The 19,311-nt window shown below is 39.6% G+C and overlaps 1 protein-coding gene across 4 annotated transcripts in view; it reads right to left on the bottom strand.

The window, feature by feature from the left end:
• FREM2 (FRAS1 related extracellular matrix protein 2) overlaps positions 1–19,311 on the bottom strand; it is a 341,111-nt gene that overhangs the window by 123,110 nt on the left and 198,690 nt on the right. For all 4 annotated transcript variants that reach the window (XM_021065218.1, XM_021065216.1, XM_021065215.1 and 1 more), the window contains one exon: positions 17,430–17,519. In XM_021065218.1, the coding sequence (XP_020920877.1) occupies positions 17,430–17,519 (90 nt within the window). The remainder of the gene's footprint in view (positions 1–17,429; positions 17,520–19,311) is intronic.

The raw sequence follows: 19,311 nt of genomic DNA, 5'->3' as shown, positions 1-19,311 counted from the left end.
CAGTTAAACTGTCAAGTATCAACAAGATAGTAGTAAATAAGGATTAAGAATAGAGAAAATACATCAAAGAAAAGGCGCAATGCTGTTTGTACATGCCTCATATCCTAAGTAAGGGAGAAGTCCTACCGCTAAAGCTAGCTTGGGGCCAAATGATGTAACAGGCTAGGAAGACAACCGGCATCATCACGCTTCCCCTTTTAATGACCTTCTTTGCTACTGTGTTCACTTACTTGCTGCCCCTGAAATGTTCCTTGTATTCAACAAGCTGTTGAGAAATATTCTGAGGACTTGTAATGTCTGAATTTTACTTGGGGGATTCTTGCTGATTTATGCATGTGAACCGCAAAGAAATGAATTCTAATAATGGATTTTCAGGTATCACGGCAGGTGGTGGGTGACATAATTTTGCATAGAAGGGTCTATCTTGTGCCCCTGGAATTCCACCACCATGTGGACAAACCTGGACTTGACCTATCACTTGGTTTATTCCCTACAAATAAGATTACTTCGGCAGATGGAATAATGGCTCCCCAAGGATGTCTCTATCCTAATTCATGGGGAATCTGTGAATATGTTAGTTTCCGTGGAAAGGGGGAATTAAGAATGAATACTGGGTTAAGGTTACTAATGAGGTGACTGGAGACAGAGAGATTATTCTAGATTATCTAGATGAGCCCAATATAATCACAAGTATCCTTTTAAGGGGAAGAGTGAAGCAGAAAGTCAGAATTAGAGAGACTTTATTTTGAAGATGCTGCACTGCTGGCTTTGAAGATGGAAGAGGCGGCTAGAGCCCAGGAACGCAGGCAGCCTCTAGAAGCTGGAAAAGGTGAGGACAGATTCTCCTCTAAGGCTCCCAGAAGAACATAGCCCTGCCAACACCTTGGTTTTAACCCAGTCAGATCCATTTTAAAATTCTGATCTCTACACTGTCAGATAATACATCGTGTTGTTTTAAGTTACAAAGTTACCAGCAACAAGAAATTGATATAGTAACTTTGGAACTTTAATTCTTCCAGCCTCACTTTCTTCCTAGGTAAAACGGGGATAAGAGAAAACACTGACTGCCCTTTTGATAATCCAATAAATTGACTTGGGTAAAATTGTTGGTTACATGGGAAGCATTCTATACACACTGTTCCAATTTCTTCTAGCTGCTGGACCAATACCAACTTGCCACCATAAATCTTGCCATGATGGCTACATTCAAAACTGAGGGTAGTGAAAATTGTCTAATAGACTTATAGAATCATCTCTTAAATATTAGTGCAATTTTTTACAGGAAAGGAAAGAGAGAGAAACTGGTAGAACAAGAGCTATTAGCAAATGCTAAAGAAACTCTGTTTATGTATAGCTTCTCCCTGGGGATGTATGACTTCTGAGCTAGTAGATGCTCTGAATAAGCATGCCAGGAATTCAAAGTTCAAAAGATCATTATAAACCATACTTTCCTTCCAGTAATGCTAAAAAGGGAAAAGGAATGCTAAAGGGGGTCTTGGTCTCATCAACTCTTAAAAGCACCAAGAGTGCAGCTTGATTCCACCTGCTAGCATAGAAGAGAGAATATAGATGGGTCCAAAAATATTTTGTAAATATGTGTAGAGGATTGAGAGAACAGGAATCTCATATAAGAAATGGGGATAACAGGAGAATTGCATCAGAGATAGCTACCTGACTACTGTGAGAATTAAATGCCAAATCAAATTACCATCCAGAAGTAACTCAGCATATAAAAACAAATATTTTGAGCTTTTTTTATATAATTGCTCAAGAGGCCAATTTTGGAAGTGATGGCAGAAAAATGTTATTAACCCATTAAATGGAAAACGGGCTGCCAAACAGTGATAGACTTGTATCCCACAGAACGTGTGTGTGTGCGTGCGCTACCCTGTCTCGAAGTACTGATGGGACAAAAACAGAAATGCATATAAAGATGCTTTGTGATTTCTACTTAATAAAGTTACTGAATGATCATTAAAATATGAGAAGAGGTCAATCTGGCCATATTACTCCCAAGGAAGAAATAAGAATATTGCAGAATTGAATTAAGCTGTCTTGGTTGATGGAAATGAACCTTAATCATGAACGTATTTGTATCTACTATTTACAGTGGAAAAACTTGGGCCAAGTAACTCAGTCACCAGGGATTAAGCAATGACCTATAGGGCAGAATCATGTTTTTCCAGAGAATTGCAAAAGAGCCCTTAATCATAACCAGTCTGTACACCTGTTTCCTACCTGCCCGATTTGCATCTAATTACTTAACTCAGGCTCAGGAATCTACAAGATAAGCCATTGTATTTAAAACTGTGGTAACTGTGGATATTTGTGAATGGTAATAACAAAGTGTCAAATGCTATTAAAAAAACATGGTGTAATTACATGTTTTACATGTAATTACACCATGTTTTTATAATTATAGATTCAGTTCACCTCAACTTTTTTCATGGAAAAGTTGCTTTAAACTTCTAAAATTATTATTATTATTATTTTATGGTCACACCCATGGCATACAGAAGTTCCCAGGTCAGGGACTGAATCCAAGCCACAGCTTCGACCCTGCTGCAGCTGAAGCAACATTGGATCCTTTTTTTTTTTTTTTTTTTTTTTTGCTATTTCTTTGGGCCGCTCCCGCAGCATATGGAGGTTTCCAGGCTAGGGGTCGAATTGGAGCTGTAGCCACTGGCCTACGCCAGAGCCATAGCAACGCTGGATCCGAGCCGCGTCTGCAACCTACACCACAGCTCATGGCAACGCCGGATCATTAACCCACTGAGCAAGGGCAGGGACGAACCCGCAACCTCATGGTTCCTAGTCGGATTCGTTAACCACTGCGCCACGACGGGAACTCCAACATTGGATCCTTTTTAATCCACTACACCAGGCTGGGATCGAACCTACACCTCAGCAGTGACCTGAGCTGCTTCGGTCGGGTTCTTAACCCAACCCACTGTGCTGCAGTGGGAACACCATAGTCTTAATTTTTATTTATTATTGTCTTCTTAGGACCACACCCACGCATATGAAGGTTCCCAGACTAGGAGTCGAATCAGAGCTGTAACCTCTGGCCTAGGCCACCGTCACAGCCACGCCAGATCTGAGCCGTGTCTGTGACCTACACCACAGCTCACGGCAACACCAGATCCCTAACCCACTGAATGAGGCCAGGAATCGAACCCACGTCCTCATGGATGCTGGTCAGATTTGTTTCCGCTGCACCACAACGGGAACTCCAGTTTTAATTTCCAACTAATCAGTAAGTTTTAAAAGCTATCTCTACATGAATATAGTAAATTGGTGACTTGATCAACACATTCCAACTTCAAGAGTCTCCTTTTTTAAAGATAATCCTTTCTCTGAAATCTCAAAATCAAATACTATATTGCATCTACAGTTCTTAAGACCCTGAAACAGTCTTTATCACGTTCACTATATAAATTCATACAGTGAGTATTTATTCAAGCAGGTACAAGGAGAGTCTTATTTATTTCTAGACACCTTTACTTTATCACATCACTAAGCAACACCCTTAGAAGAATCTCCAGCATAAAATGCTTTGCTAATCCACTTTATCGCTCATGGTGTTATAGTCTCCCAAATTAAGTGAAACGGATATCAGGTGACATTCACCGCCTTTGTCCCTTTTTTTATGGTTGATGCCTTTGACCTCACACAGACTTGAGGTGGAGACGGGAAATGAGAGGAAAGAGCTGGTGGTTTTCTCAGCTGCGCCAACATGATGCAGGAAAGGGGCAGTGAAGTGAGTCTGTTAAGCATATGGAATCATTCTGTTCCCAATGGTGTTGAGAACATAAATCGGTAAGACAGCACACTTATTACACCAACTATGTCAAAGACATTGTGGCCTCTACACAAGCTGAAATGTCTAAAAGCTAAATCTCTAAACTAGAAATGTACCCAGGCACGCGTGTAAGACCTCCACTTTATAATAAAGACAAAGAGTTTGATGTCACTATATCAATATGCAAAGAACATCAGGAAAATAGATGTTCGCATATGCCTACGTGGGTTTGAAAGGTAAGGCAAGCTTTTGTTTATTTCACATTCTTTTACCCCGGTAAGACTGTTCTGTTTTTCTTTAGATTCTTCTCTTGACTTCTGAAATTACTCCACATTCAACTTGAGGAGCAAATGGAAACCAGCAATTAATAACCTTCAGCATTTATTCATGACTTTGTTCCATATTTATTGACTTTCTCCTATGCGCCACAGAGCAGTTAAGCCCTGGACCAGAAGACAGGGATGTGAAGAAAGCAGCTCGTGCAGAGGAGAAGCTTTACAAACCCAGATGTAAGTAAAGGGTTCCAATACAGAGTGGTCTGTTCTGAGCTCATATACTGACTGTTAAAACTTCTGTACTGATTAACAAGCAGATGGAAAGATTATTTACAACCTTGCGGAGTCAGGACTCAAGCCCAGAATGCCCGGGAGAGCACACATTATTAACCAAGAGAGTATTCAGCCTCTCATTGGTCCTGAAGTATTAAGTTCCACCTAATTAAACTTTGCATTCCAGTGAACAATTTTTGTGACTTTATCTATAAAGAGGTATTGAAGATATGTCTCATATGTTTTTTAAGGCTGACAAATAATTTGGATGTGATCAACTTAGTTCAAGGAAAGCATCATGAACAGTATTATTGATGCTGAAATTTTCTACCAATTAGGGTTATATTATTAAGTGACTTCATAATGGCCAATTTGAGGGCAAAGTCAGTGGAAGAGTTTGAGCCCATGTCAAATCAAGGCCCAGGGAAGGTATTCTTTAGCTGGTGAAAGCTGTTTTAAATAAAAGATGACATCAAAACCAGATTTTAAAATTATTAGTCACTTGATGAGTGATTTGTACGGTCATATTACACTTGTTAGCACTTCCGTAAAAAATATAATGTATTTTATATTACAGTATATTAAAACCTTCTTATGCTATTATATGATTATGATGCTACTATCATTATTGTGCTGCCACTTATATCACTTGGAAAGTAATTATAGATACATTAATATATACATATACACATACCCGTTCATATGTATGTATATATAACTTTACAACTGACAATGGTTTAAATTATTATTCAGATCAATGTATGGATATACAAATCTGTATTTTGAATATTGTTCCTGGATACAAATATGAGTAGTGACAGGAACAGAGAGGAAGTGATGTCTGACCTTCAGGACAAGGGTAAAATTCCGGGAGACAACATGTTATTGGACCGAATCTCAGGCAAAAACAATGGAAGGAGGAGTTCCTGTCATGGCTCAGCGGAAATAAGTCTGACTAGGCACCACGACGTCACGGGTTCGATCCCTGGCCCCGCTCAGTGGGTTAAGGATCCAGTGTTGCTGGGAGCTGTAGGTGTAGGTTGCAGACACGACTCGGATTCTGGCGTTGCTGTGGCTGTGGTGTAGGCTGGCGGCTACAGCTCCGATTGGACTCCTAGCCTGAGAATCTCCATATGCTGTGGGTGCAGCCCAAAAAAGAGAAAAAAAAAAAGGACAAAAAAAAAAACCAAAAAAACAAAAACCCCAAACAATCCAAAACAATGGAAGGATACCTAGGAAGAAATGAAAGGCTCATGGCATGTGCAGGAATCCTGAACAGGCTGTGCGGCTGGATAGATTGGACTTGGCCAGCTTATACATCAAGAAGAGTTTGAATTTTATCCTGTGCCTAGCAAGAGACCACTGAGAGTTGGAAAGTCACAGTGGCCTCAGATTTGTACTTGAGATACTTGTATTTTAAGCTAACTATGGAAACCGTGTATATCTGGGTCAGAGGGCAAAGTGACAAGAGATGAGGAGATCCATTGGGAAACTACATTAGAAAAAAAGTCATTCATTCACCCAATAAACATTTACTGAGCACCTATAGGCTCCAGGCACTAAGGCTACATCCGTGAAAAGCAAAGATAAAAAACAGAGATGGTTCTCCTGGACATCATACTATATGATAGCTGGGGGAAGGCATACCATGTATACAGCACTTGCCCTGTGCCAATCATTATTTTAAGCAGTTTACCTTTAATAAATCACTTACGATAAACCTCAACATGGTTTTAATGGGATCAACAGCCCTGGAGTTAGTGAAGGAATCTGATTCATCAGACATTCAGGAAGCAGGTAAGATTGGCTGGATCTAGGAACTTGGACGTGCATGGCGAAACAGAATGGTGCCTGAGGTGTAGGTAGCAAGAAAAACTTTTTCTTCAATGGTTCATCATTTCTGAAATGATTAAATGTAGCCTACTTTCTTAATTCTGTAACACCCAGGCTGTGCATTTAATTTGGGGCTATTTCTGCATAAAATAAAGAGCAAGAGAAGGATTATGGGAACACAAAATGGTTCTTTTCTTTCTCTTGGATTTCTGAAGTCTCCCGACCAGTTTTACCACTTCATTTTCAATTTCTAAAGTGGCCCTTGAGCTCTGCTTGACAACGCGGTTTTCAGTGTTTTCATCTCCTGCCTTGAACAGCTCTGTAAGTGGAGTTAAAGGTAACAGGTGGGGCATTACCCAGATGACATGATTAGACCTTTCTGCACAGAGGAAACCAGCAAAGAAATGGAAAGGAAGCCCTCTGCTCTCTCTGCCTGGAAGAAAGTAGCTGGAGCTCTCTTCCTTATCAAAAGATCCCACAAAGGTGCCATCTTCAAGCTTACATGAAAAATAAAAAGTAGTGCTAAATTGAAAACCACACATAACCATAATTATTTTCCTTTACTCTCTTCTTTTTAACTTCCTAGTACCAAGAATATGAACAGCCTTTGTAAAAAATGAATCCTACCTGAATGGTACTTAGCTGTAACTGAATAATGTATTCTAGAATTGTCTACCCTAACAGCAATGCTAGAATTCTAAATGTAAACCAACTATAGGTACACTATTTTCTTAATCTGATGTTTAATTCCCTCAGTGAAAAATCACTTATGTGCCACCACTTGGCAACTCATTATTGTATTCTTGGGGGCAGAAACATTAATAAATTAAAGATTTTAGTAAATTTACACCATCATTATTGCTTCTAGGAAATGTACATTATGAAATCCATCTACATTTGTGAAGCAAGAACCAAACATCTATGTTTATTTCTGTGCATGGCTCACAGATTCCTTACTTTATCAAAATGTTAAACTTTAATAAACCTTATTTTTCCTTATTTGCAATCAAGATTAAGTATGACATTTGTCCCTTTGACCCATGGCTTTAATACTTACCAAGTAGAAACAAATAAAACTGTTAAATAAAACTATATGTTACCCAATCATTATTTACGAGTGGTAAATAATGGGTGGGATTAGTGGGATAAGGTTTTAAAAAGCAGATCGTTTTCCTGTGCTATCAGGGGAAAATAAGATTTTGCATTTTTACTATGTGGAATCAAGAAGACTCTGCTTACTACAGATCATTTGCACAAACCACACAAACCAGATTTTAAGCAACACATTAGGAGGAGTATATATATCCACAGCACTTATTTTCTGATGACCCAGGAGGAGAATTTCAAAATACATGCTCTTCATACGGCCTACATTTAATAATTTTTCAAAGATGCAGTTATTGAATTGTGTTTTTCTTTATAATAATGACTGAATGAAGTATTCTATACAAGATATACTTGGGAGACTCCAAGACCTAAGCAAACATGATATTTTATCAGTCTTCCACTGGTTGTGGCTCAGGGTATTAGACTTGCAATCAAAACTATCCTTTGAATGTCTCAATTGCTAAATCAAGATGTTTTGGCAAACTACATTTTGGTAAAAGCAGGTTACAATATTTAACCTTCAAATCTATAAAAGTTATACCTCCAGTCATTAAAAAAGAGAAATAAAATATGTACAGTGGGCTGAAGAAGTACAGTGTTTGGCCAGCAGGAAAACTCATTATTATTAGATTAAAGAAAATCTTAGTTTAGCTACTTACTAATGGTCAAATAACTTTGGACGCATTCTTAGCTTTTAAACGCAGCATTGAAGAAGTGTTAATTATTCTTGCTCTTTCATCCCTGTATATCCCACGTTCACACCAAAAACAGTCAGGCAGTCAAACTTTACACACAGTTGCTGTGAGAAAGGCAAGAGAAAGGAAGAAAGTAAGGGGGAAAAAAGGACAGAAGGAGAAGGGAGAGGGGAAATAAGCAAAAGAAAAAGAGAAAAGCTCCAGAAACCTGCATAGTAGTGGCTCCATGCACAGTTGTTTCTATGCTATAGGAATTGTGCTGCAGGAGTGGTCCTATTTCTATGAATTATCTTACTCAAATCTTCAAAAGACCTCTATTAGCTAGGTGCTGTTACTGTCCTAATTTACACATGAAACTGAGGCTAAGGTTCAGTCACTTGGCTCAGGGTCGCATCACCGTTTCTGAAGGAGGCAGAACGATATTTGTTCCAGTTCTAACTCCAAAAGCTAAGCCCCTCATGTGGATGCGAAGGCAGAGAAGCAGGGTGGCGAGGCTGGCTTTCCTGTGTACACATTTCAGAGAACTAAGACATCTCCTAATTTATATGTCTGGAATGACCTCTTAATTTCTTCTCTTAAAACATTTCCATGCCCCTCTAGTCTTTTCCATGAATGGCAACACCGCTCTCCACTGGCCAAGAACCCCAGGATCATGTTCCAGTTGTCTCTTCACCTTACCTATCCCATGATCCAGTCCATCACTACATCCTACAGGTCAAGCTCTGCCAGGAGGCCAGCCTGTCCTCTTCTCTCCATGTCTCCTCTGTCTTCCTGCATCAGCCTCACAGTAGCCTCCCCACTTGCTTCTTGTTACCCCCTCCCTCCCACCTTGATGCCCTACAGCTCCAAGAGTCATCGTCTGAAACATGTGAGGGTTCCCAAGCCAGGAACTGAACCACGCCACAGCAGGTACCTGAGCCACTGGAGTGACAAGACCAGATTCTTAACCCACTGTACCACAAGGCAACTCCAGTTACTCCCTTGTTTTAAAAAGACGTGGGGAGAGGGGATGTTCTCTTTCCTTTACAACAAAATCTGAACTACTGCCCTGGGTTTATAAAGCGCTGCCCCACACGCCCCCATTCAAGCTCTCCAGCATCATCTTGTTCCACTCCCCAGTTGGCTCATTAAGCTCCAGCCTTGTTGGTGTTCTGGTCACTTGAATAAACAGAGCTCAATACCTCTGCACACACCTGTTTCCCCTCTTTTTAGAGCCGCACCTCGACACAGGAAAGTTCCTAGGCTAGGGGTCGAATCAGAGCTGCAGCTGCTGGCTTATGCCACAGCCACACCAACGTGGGATCTGAGCCGCCTCGGCCACCTCCACTGCAACTCGGCCATGCCAGATACTTAACCCACTGAGCGAAGCTGGGGATCAAACCTACATTCTCATGGATACCAGCTGGGTTCTTAACCTGCTAAGCCACAACGGGGAACTCTCCTTTGCAAACACTTTTCCCTCTACCTGAACATTTCTTCCTCCTTCCTGTGGCAGTTTCATATCAACGTAAGTCTAAGCTTAAACATCGCCTTTCAGAGGCCCTTTCCTGACAGCTGCATCTCTATCTCAGATTTAATTATACCCTCCCAACACTTAAGCAACAGATAAATGTTTTATTTGCCTACCATCTTCTCATCCATACCTATCAGCACCTCAGGTCAACGATCATGACTCCTAGGTTCATCGTTCTTTCCCCAGATCCCACTTGAAATGTGTTTGGAGTGGGTGTTCCAAAAATACTTAATAATTCACTAAATAAATGAATAGGGAAACTCTTTTTACCCAATAGGTTTCACCATAGAAATCCTGTACCTTCTCTTACATTGCACTCTGCTTCCCTATTGTATTCTTACAGGTTCCAGCAAATACAGAACATAATAATTACAAGTTGTGCACTAGACCTTTGAATACCACCTTTTATTTCTCCCATAGCAAACATAAAGAGACAGAATAGTGTATTATTGAGTTATGTAATATATACCACAGATAAATATTTGGTTTGAGATTATGGTATTTTAATCACTTAGGAAAGATTTGCTTAGTTTTAAAAAGGTGATTATCATTTGTTTTAAAAAGGTGATTATCATTTGTTTGAGTAAATATAGAATCATGCTAAACCTTTAACATGTGTCTAATAAAGATTCATCTTCATGGTGAGACTTCGATTTAAGAAAAGTTTCTTCCAAACTATAGCTAACAAAAACAGCACATATGACATATAATTTTGGAAAGAATCTAATGAATAATAACTAAGAAAGTTTATATTTTTCTATTTAAAAGATAGCACTTTTATTTAAAAGGTAACACTTCTTTCATGCACACAGTACAGTTATCTCACAGATTCATGCTTTTAAAGGCAGGGGTCTGACATAGAAAGACCTTGATGACTTGAACTGTTCTGAATTGTTCAATGAGACAAGAAAGGCTTACAAACATTATGCCATAGTCCCCAGCACCTCTTCCCAGGACCTGTATGTTAGTAGATCTGTGCTCTCTTACAGATGAAAAATTCTTGTATCAGTCCCTGACATAACTTCACTGTCTTATTATAACTCCCTAAGACACTAGTATCTTTCCACTGGGTTCTCATGTCACTAGCAATTAATTTTATTGCCAAGAATGCTTGCTTTTTTTTCCTCTAAGCTGAATATGTCTGTATAATCTTTTAATGCTTGTACTCAGACCTCGTTTTCTGACTTACTGCACTTATTTATATTTTTCCAGCCCTTGCTTTAAATTCAGGCGAATTATCAATAATGACTTTGCCTTAAGCCCTGAAGTTACTGGTCAGCTTCCAGCAAAACTTGTGCTCCTTCTCACTGGAATGAAGAGCTTCCAGTACCCTTGTGTCTTGGGGCATTCAATCATCAAGTGTGGAGTGAAAATCTGAAAGCTTTGTCCTTAACTGACATTTCATAGACAGAAGTGACTTTCCAGCTTCTTCTACTATGTCAGGAAGCTATTTATATCTTTCAATAGCATATGAATTAAAGATCTTGGCGGATGAAAAACTGGGCACCACAAGGCACAGTCAAAGACAGTGGTGGCACATGCTGGCTATGGACCAGCTACATTCGAATGGCCAACACACATATCATGTCTGACTTCCCATTTCAGTGCCAAAACCCGGAGACAGACTTGTTTAGACAGCATGCCCATGTCGTAGCAGAGCTCAAATGAGGCAGCGGCAAGCCAGCTTTCATAATGGAGAAAAAAAGCAGGGCTCCTCCAAGCCAGATGATCACAAAGCCTAATTCTTCCTTACGCCCACAAGTGCACTGACCCTGATGCTGTCTTTGAGACTTGACACAAGCAAATACAAGAAACATAAAAATGTACGTAGCGACCTTTGAATAAGGACTGAGGATACTTTGTGCTGATGTAGCTTTCTACTTCTCTCCCTATCATAGTGCTGTTTCTCATAAGGAGAAAAAATTGGGATCACTAAAATCACTTGAGGTAGGGGTGCTGACTTACATATGTCAGAGATTTATAGAAAACATCTCTTTCTCTTTACTTTTTAGAATTGTACACTTGTTTATATAATACAATGATTTTTTTTTTTTTTTTCTGAAAAGAATTCTTTAAGAACAGCATGAGCTCCGAACTGGTGGTTACTGCGAAATTCTTCAGTCCAGTATATTCCACTGAAGGTTTCAAAGGCATTTTTACAGCAGTTACTTTAATTGTATTTAGAAATGTGAAAACCTTACTAAAAATCATTCTTGGTGCCACAGGGATTTAAATTAATGCTAGGATAAAGAAATGTTCTAAAGAATGCAAAGGGTCTCCTGTGGATTGGTTACAGGAGCTTTTCTTAGGATACTATTTAATAGATCCTTACCTAAAAGAGATCTTCTTTTCCCCATTTATTCATTCATTTTAATATTCGCTCAATATTTACCGTGTCTTCACCCCTGCGTAGGCACTGTGGTATAAAAATGACATTTTTTTTTTATTTGAAAAAGGACCTTCTCTAGTAATGGAGGTTTTCAGATTAGCAAATAATCAGAATATAAAGCTGTTGTTACAAGGAAATGCAGAGATGGAAGCACAAAAAAGGGCATGACTCCCTTTGATATCAGGATGTTGGGAGCAGCTTTGGAGATGGAATGACATTTGAGTCAAAAGCTGAAGAGTGATTAAGAGTCATTAGGGTTGAGGGTGGGACATATCTGAAATAGTTTCCTGAAACTGGCTTTTACATCACAATAAAGAGCTAGAGGAGTTCCTAGAAGAGAAACCTAAAAAAGGCCTAGGACCACTTTCATCTTAGGATACTTTGTAGAAAAGTTAGAGTTCAATGCTGAGAAACCAGGTAAAAATATGCTGTTCTGAAGGGGATAAAGGGACCCCTGCATTTTTCTTCCCACAAAATTCTGGAGTCCTAGGTCTGGAATTTGAATTCAAAGAGGCAATTATCAAAGGAGGATATATTTTCAGGAGTTCCTGTTGTGGCTCAGTGGGTTAAGAACCCAACTAGCATCCATGAGGATGTGGGTTGGAACAGTGGCCCTGCTCAGTGGGTTAAGGATATGGCATTGCCATGAGCTGTGGTGTAGGTGGCTGCTGTGGCTGTACCGCACACATGATCCCTAGCCTGGGAACATCCATACACCACAGGTGCAGCCTTGAAAGAAAAGAGGATGTATTTTCCAAGTTGGTTTTATTATTATTATACTGAGTTACCCTTGAGTAGACATAAAGGGTGAAAATAGAAGAAGTGGAACATGGTTTAGCTAAATCCTTAGATGGCTGCCACACATACTGATGCATCAAAGCTCCAAAGAAGCCACGGCTAACAGGAGCACCTTTCCCAACCCCCGAGTTTGACCTTTTGTATTTAACTATGAATTTGCATGTGTTGATTGGTCCCAGAATACCTAGATGGATGACTTATTATAATATTTTCATGCTTTTCACTAATATTCCAGTACACGTATTTATTACTAGTCATTTTAAGAATTACACTGACAGATGCTATAATTATGAATTTTAAAGGCCGCATGACATTTTGTGACATTGATGCTGTCACTAAAAAGTTCTATTTTTATTGGCATTGAGAGTAATTTCCAGATTGCTCCTTCTTATATGGTGACATATGTAGCCCTGCAAGTTTTTGCTTCTGTGGAGCCATGTCTCAAAGGGAATAGGATAGCCTTCGTGACACCTAGCACATTTGCACAGATGTTTCTTCAACTTCCTCTTCTTAGTTTACAACTTCACAAATCATTTGGAAGTATACCTGTGTCATCAGAATTCCTGAAGTGATTTTTGGAGGGTATTTATTTATTTGTTTTGCTTTTTATGGCTGCATCTGTGGCATATGGAAGTTCCCAGGCTAGGGGTTTAATTGGAGCTGCAGCTGCCAGCCTACACCACAATCACAGCAATGCCAGATCTGAGCCACATCTGTGACCTATACCACAGCTCATGGCAATGCCAGATCCTTAACCCACTGAGCAATCTTCAAAAGACAAAAAAAAAAAAAAAACCCTGACGTGTAAGGATCTGTGCATAGGTGTATGGTGTGTGTGTGCACTATATTAATCAACATTCATTAAGCCCAAAGACAGTAGACTTCTCTGAGGTGAAAATTCTAACATTATCTACTTTCAGATAGTTTACCTTTTTTTTTTTTTTTTTTTTTTTTTGCTTTTTTAGGGCTGCACCTGTGGCATACGGAAGTTCCCAGGCTAGGAACTATAGCTAGGACCTACAGCTGCCAGCCTACACCACAGCCACAGCAACACCAGATCTGAACTGTGTCTGCAACCTACACCACGACTCAGGGCAAGGCTGGATCCTTACCCCACTGAGCGAGGCCAGGGATCACATCCGATTCCTCATGGATACTATCCAGATTCGTTTCTGCTGCATCAGGACGGGAACTCCCACTGTATACACTTTAGTTCCGTCATTTGGTAACTGCTGCAAAGCCCTCCGAAAACAACAAAGTAGCCACTGTCCTAAGAACCATCCTGTTTGCAGTGAGTGGGTGGGCCTAAGCCGGTACTACGTTATAACAGAAGGATTCTGTGTCTAGCCAGGTTCTTATGATAATATAATTAAATCCAAAACAAAAGATTCCAGTTTTCTGTTCTCCTCAATCTTCTCTCCCTGACTCCTGAAATTAAAAGCCATATCTTATTTTTAACATTATTTGAGGATTAGGTTTGTCCCAGGAACTTCTTTAGGTATTTGCTGTCCTAAAATTAATCTGGTTGATGTGAACAAAGTGAGTTCAGCGGGTTGGAGAGAGAATTGACAGGACTTTATGCCATGGTGCCTTGACCTGCCCTCAGGTATGAACTACTAGAAGCATTTTCCATGTTTATTTCATGGGAATGGCTTATGCCTATGCTTACTATAATGTATACAGTAAATGATAATAAATTACTCTAGTTGAATTCAGTGACCAAACCGTCTGGTCCAAAAAGTCTGCCATCACTTAGATGGGAACAGTAAGTACCCTTGAGGGAGCTCTGTCACTTCCTGGGTGGATGGAGAGAAGTTACCTGAGACCTAAATGTTCCAACCGAAGAACAAGAATAATCCTTGTGCATAGGATTCAAAACCTGCCATAATTCCTGAGACATACATATCTTTGAGAAGTGTCAAATGACATCACAAACGCGTCTTCATAAACTCACCTTCTCATTCATGAAATTTACGTTGTTAAATTTGCAGATTTTGAAAATACGTGTTCATATTACAGTCTATCAAATAGGTCTTTTTAGAGTATATTTTAATTAAATTATTGACTACACTGCTAAAAGATACAATAGCTAGGTTAGAAAAAATTCAAAATCATTAGTATGTTTTTGTGGAAAGGTAGAATATCTATTTTTTCTTTTATCACAAATATTACAAAGATTTTTTAAAACTTCTGTTGGCCAAAACACCTCACACTTGGAGTTCCCACTGTGGTGCAGCGGGTTAAGGATCTAGCATTGCCACAGTTATGGTGTAGGTCACAGCTGCAGCTTGGATTTGATCCCTGGCCTGGGAACTTCCATATGCTCCAAGTGTGGCCAAAAAAACCCAAAAAACAACACCATCCCCCCAAAGCAAGCAACCTCATACTTCCCAGAGATAATTTAACTCAAGATACTCTCCAAGTTTAAATAGTACTTCTCATTCAAATACTAGAATATTTTATAAGACAGTGCAAAAATCTGAAAAAATAAGTACACAGATTAAAACTATTTTGAAATACATTATGTGACTTTTTATTTTTTAATCTTGCAGGTCTCTGTGTTTATTCTGTCAAAGGGAAGTTTTCTTGCACCAGAGGATTAAGATAAATTCTTTTCCACAGATAGTGCCAGAATCTGCCAGGGTCCCTCAACTAATGCCATGTCCATGGGGAGGAGAAGGGTAAAGGACAATATCTCTGGGATTTTTCTCTCTCACATGAAATTCTAGCTCTGAAAAAGCCCCTGAAATAATTTATCTCCAATTTCCATAAATACAATCTTCAGAGGCTCAGCTACATTGTCAGCAAATCCAAAAATAAATCCAGTCCCTTCAGCTAGTCATTCCTCACTTAATATTTTGAAATATGATATGGCATAATGTTCTCCAACGTTTGAATACAGACCCCAATTTTAAAGTAAATGCTACCATTCCATCCAGCTAGGGAAAGAAATATGCAGAATAAAAGGAAAAACAAAAATATATTAAAAAAAATATATAGGCTATAATGTCTCGGAATGGAACACTGGATTTCAAACGTTTTTGGCAATTTTAAAGAAAATCATACTTTTGGAGTTCTCGTTGTGGTGCAGCGGAAACGAATCCGACTAAGAACTGTGAGGTTTCAGGTTTGATCTCTGGCCTCACTCTGTGGGTTAAGGATCCGGTGTTGCCGTGAGCTGTGGTGTAGGTTGCAGACACAGCTCAGATCCCACACTGCTGTGGCTGTGGTGTAGGCCAGTGGCTACATTTCCAAGTGGACTCCTAGTCTGGGAACCTCCATATGCCGCGGGTGTGGCCCCAAAAAGACAAAAAAAAAAAAAAAAGGAAAAAAAAGGAAATCATATTTTGCGATTGAGGTTTATTCAATTATTCTGAGAAATATACATGGTTTTTTGAACCAATAATTCATTCCTTAAGTTATATGGTAGAGATTTGAATTATTTCGGCGTTTTACTCTTAAGTTTACTTACAGTAGAATTTTCCATTTGGGCAGCATGATTCATTAAGCAGATTCCTTTTTTATAGGTTAATTTCTCTCTCAGAACTCACTTTCACACAAAGATTTATTTACCAATATGTAGAATACTAAACTACGATTTAGTTACTAAAAAAAAAAAAATTAAAGGCATTAAACTTATTCAAGTTATAGTAGAAATCAAATAGCTGTACCCACATTCACACACTTTTTTTTTTTTTGGCCTCTCTGGCACACACCCAGCACATTTTCAGAGCTGTGATCCTGTGAGGTCCAATGATATTTTAATCGAGGGCTATTTAATGCTTCAAAAAATAGGAAGGGTAAGCATGTGACCTTTCAGAGGTAGATGACAGAATAGGGTGCCGATTTTATGAAGCACCAGAAGGAAAGAGATGCCTGAATCAGAATCCTTTCTCCCCGTCTCTTCTCTCGCACACACTTGTCCCTTCATTTCCTGTGTCCTGTTCACCCAGGACACATTCTTTCTGAGGGTCTTTTGCTTCTCCTGAGAGCATGGGGGAACACGACATCTTAAAGCGCAATCAAGAAGAGGCCAGCTTTTCCTCCTAGTCTACATGATTAAGAAGAGAACTCAAGACTGTGAGTGCCAGTCAGGGCTCCGGGGGAGCAATGACAATAAGTTCCTGAGGAACCTTAGATCCCAGGTCATAGTCTAGTCTCTGCAGTGTTCAGATTTCACCAAGGAAAAGTTTATCTAGACTAAGCCACATAATCCCCCAACCTAAGAAAATCATTGGACATACTGAGCTTGATAGATGAAATACATTTATTTAGCACTGACTTCTTGGCGAATGCGATGCAGTATCCACCAGCATTAGTCTGCACCCAAGCATATTAGAAAAAAGCACCCCCTTTGGGCAGACACACCTAGTTAGGAAAACATGGCTTGCAAGGGCTGGGCTGGTTCCAAGATCCTCTTGGCACCTCAAGCAGGCAGCTTCATGCAGAGCATACTCTGAACAACTGGACATGGGGATCCTATTTATATAGACCTTTCTCTTTAGTGCTTTACAAATCCTAAGACAAAAATAACATAACTAGAACATGTATTTACAATCACCGCAGAGTAGTATTATGTCAGATTGAGAATGGAAGACGTTCTACAGCAAATACCAAATTCACTTTATAAGTTGAGGTGAGCGTAAACTGATACCTGATACAGATTCCTTGTCACAAAGCTGCCAAAGAGCAATGCATAAAAGTCACTCTCCTTGTTTATACTAACAGGAGAGGGGATACTTACCACTGTCTTCAACTGTAAAATGGAATACGTCACTTGTGGCATTAGCCCCTTCTCTTAAAACATAGCATATTTTCAGGTCGTCAATGTCAGCTAGAAAATAACCAAATAACAAGATGATCAATTGCTAGGGCAAAACTGGTGACTCATGTCCAATGCTATCAACTGTTACTGCTCTGAACCATGTTTAATGTCCTTCCTCTCCTAATGGAAACAGCACTATCTTACGCCTCAGATCTCTAAGCCCCTTGATTTCGGCTGTCCCTTGGAAATCTGATCCCTTCCACAGATTTAGTGCAAGAGTTAGGTTATAATAATAGGAAAGCGTTACTCCTCCCAATGGCATTTGCATGTTCATGCACCAGAGGAGTGTCTGTCTCAATGTGGAATGTCAGACTCCATGACAGGTGCAAAGGGGGATATTCTGAGGCATGGTAGATTTCCTGGCGCTATCAAAATCGCACCACTTGCCTCCCTGCTCCACTGGCCCTAACAGGAAAGAGGTTCTCCTGCTTAACTTCAAGCTAACTTTTCTTACCTCTTGTGGTATAGCAGTCTGTTTTTAAATGCTCCACATTTTTTTTTTAATGAAGGACATGTTTTTTCTTTAACTCCCACAGATTGAAATTACTATCATGACTCAATGTCACCAGAGAACTTATAACAGAAAATGTTCAATAAAAAGCTGAAACTTTATTCAGAATGAAAAGTTATTCTGCTTTTCTAATGCTTTCTATTCTAGCTATCAAATTGATTGGCATAATGTGTTTTTAGCCTGGACAAAAATGCAACTTTAAAAACGGATTTATCCATTTTATCAGTTTCTCTCCTTCATGATGCTACACGGACAACATAAGAAAACAAACATCATTCTGTTCTGTGATATTCTCAATAGATCTGAGCTATTTGATCTGGGCCGATCTCTAAGTAGTTACTTCCAAGGCTGCATAAAATCAAGACTGTAGGTAAAATTGCTTCTACAATGGTACGAAATGTTTGTCTCATGTGTTTTCTATGGTTTATTCATCTTCTGAGATCTCTAGTAAGATCATGCCATGGAGTTTAAAGGCATTATGCATAAGAAAAGGATTTTATGAAAGAATAGTATCAAGTGATCCAAAGTACTACTATATAGAGTATTTGTATAGCTCTGCTTTATAGATGTGACTTACCTTGGCTCACACAGTTTTGAAAGGTGACTTGCTTACAATTAGGCATTTGCGGGGGGAAACCTGATTTAATAGTTAACAGTACTTTCTTGTTAACAGAGATACTTAAAGGAGAGGCGAATTCAAGATGTTTTGTTCTCCCTTTGCATTTCATTTCTTTTTAGGGCCGTACACATGGCATAGGGAAGTTCCAAGGCTAGGGGTCAAATAGGAGCTACAGCTGCCAGCCTACACCACAGCCACAGCAATGTGGAATCCACAGCATTATCTGCAACCTACACCACAGCTCAGGCAAGGCCTGATCCTTGACGATTTGTTTACACTGTGCCACCACAGGAACTCCATGCATTTCATTTCTAATTCAACCCTAACTTCCCCAAATTCCACCTCTTTCTGCATGGCTATCTTCTGAGGGAGACTGAAAATTTCCAGAGGTTTTTTTTTTTTTTTTCACCTTAACTCCCCACAGGCCTTTGCTCAGGGTCTAACAATCAGTAAAGGCTCAAATGTTTCTTAATCTAAAGTGAAAGAGCCCAGAGGTCTGGTGACCAGGACTTGCATCTCTCCCTTCAAAGGGATGCTGCTTCTGCAGGGGAGAGGAGTGAAGCCCCCGCACAGCTCTTTACCTGTTTACTTTACAGCTCAACTTCTGCAACCTCTAGTTTATCAGTTAAGGAGTGAAGTGAACTCTGCACTGACTCTCGGTCCTTAGCATA

This window comes from Sus scrofa, chromosome 11 (genome assembly GCF_000003025.6).
Source record: "Sus scrofa isolate TJ Tabasco breed Duroc chromosome 11, Sscrofa11.1, whole genome shotgun sequence".
NCBI classification, from domain to species: domain Eukaryota; kingdom Metazoa; phylum Chordata; class Mammalia; order Artiodactyla; family Suidae; genus Sus; species Sus scrofa.
Note: the sequence above shows the minus strand (reverse complement) of the source record. Positions and strands in the feature narration are given on the sequence as shown.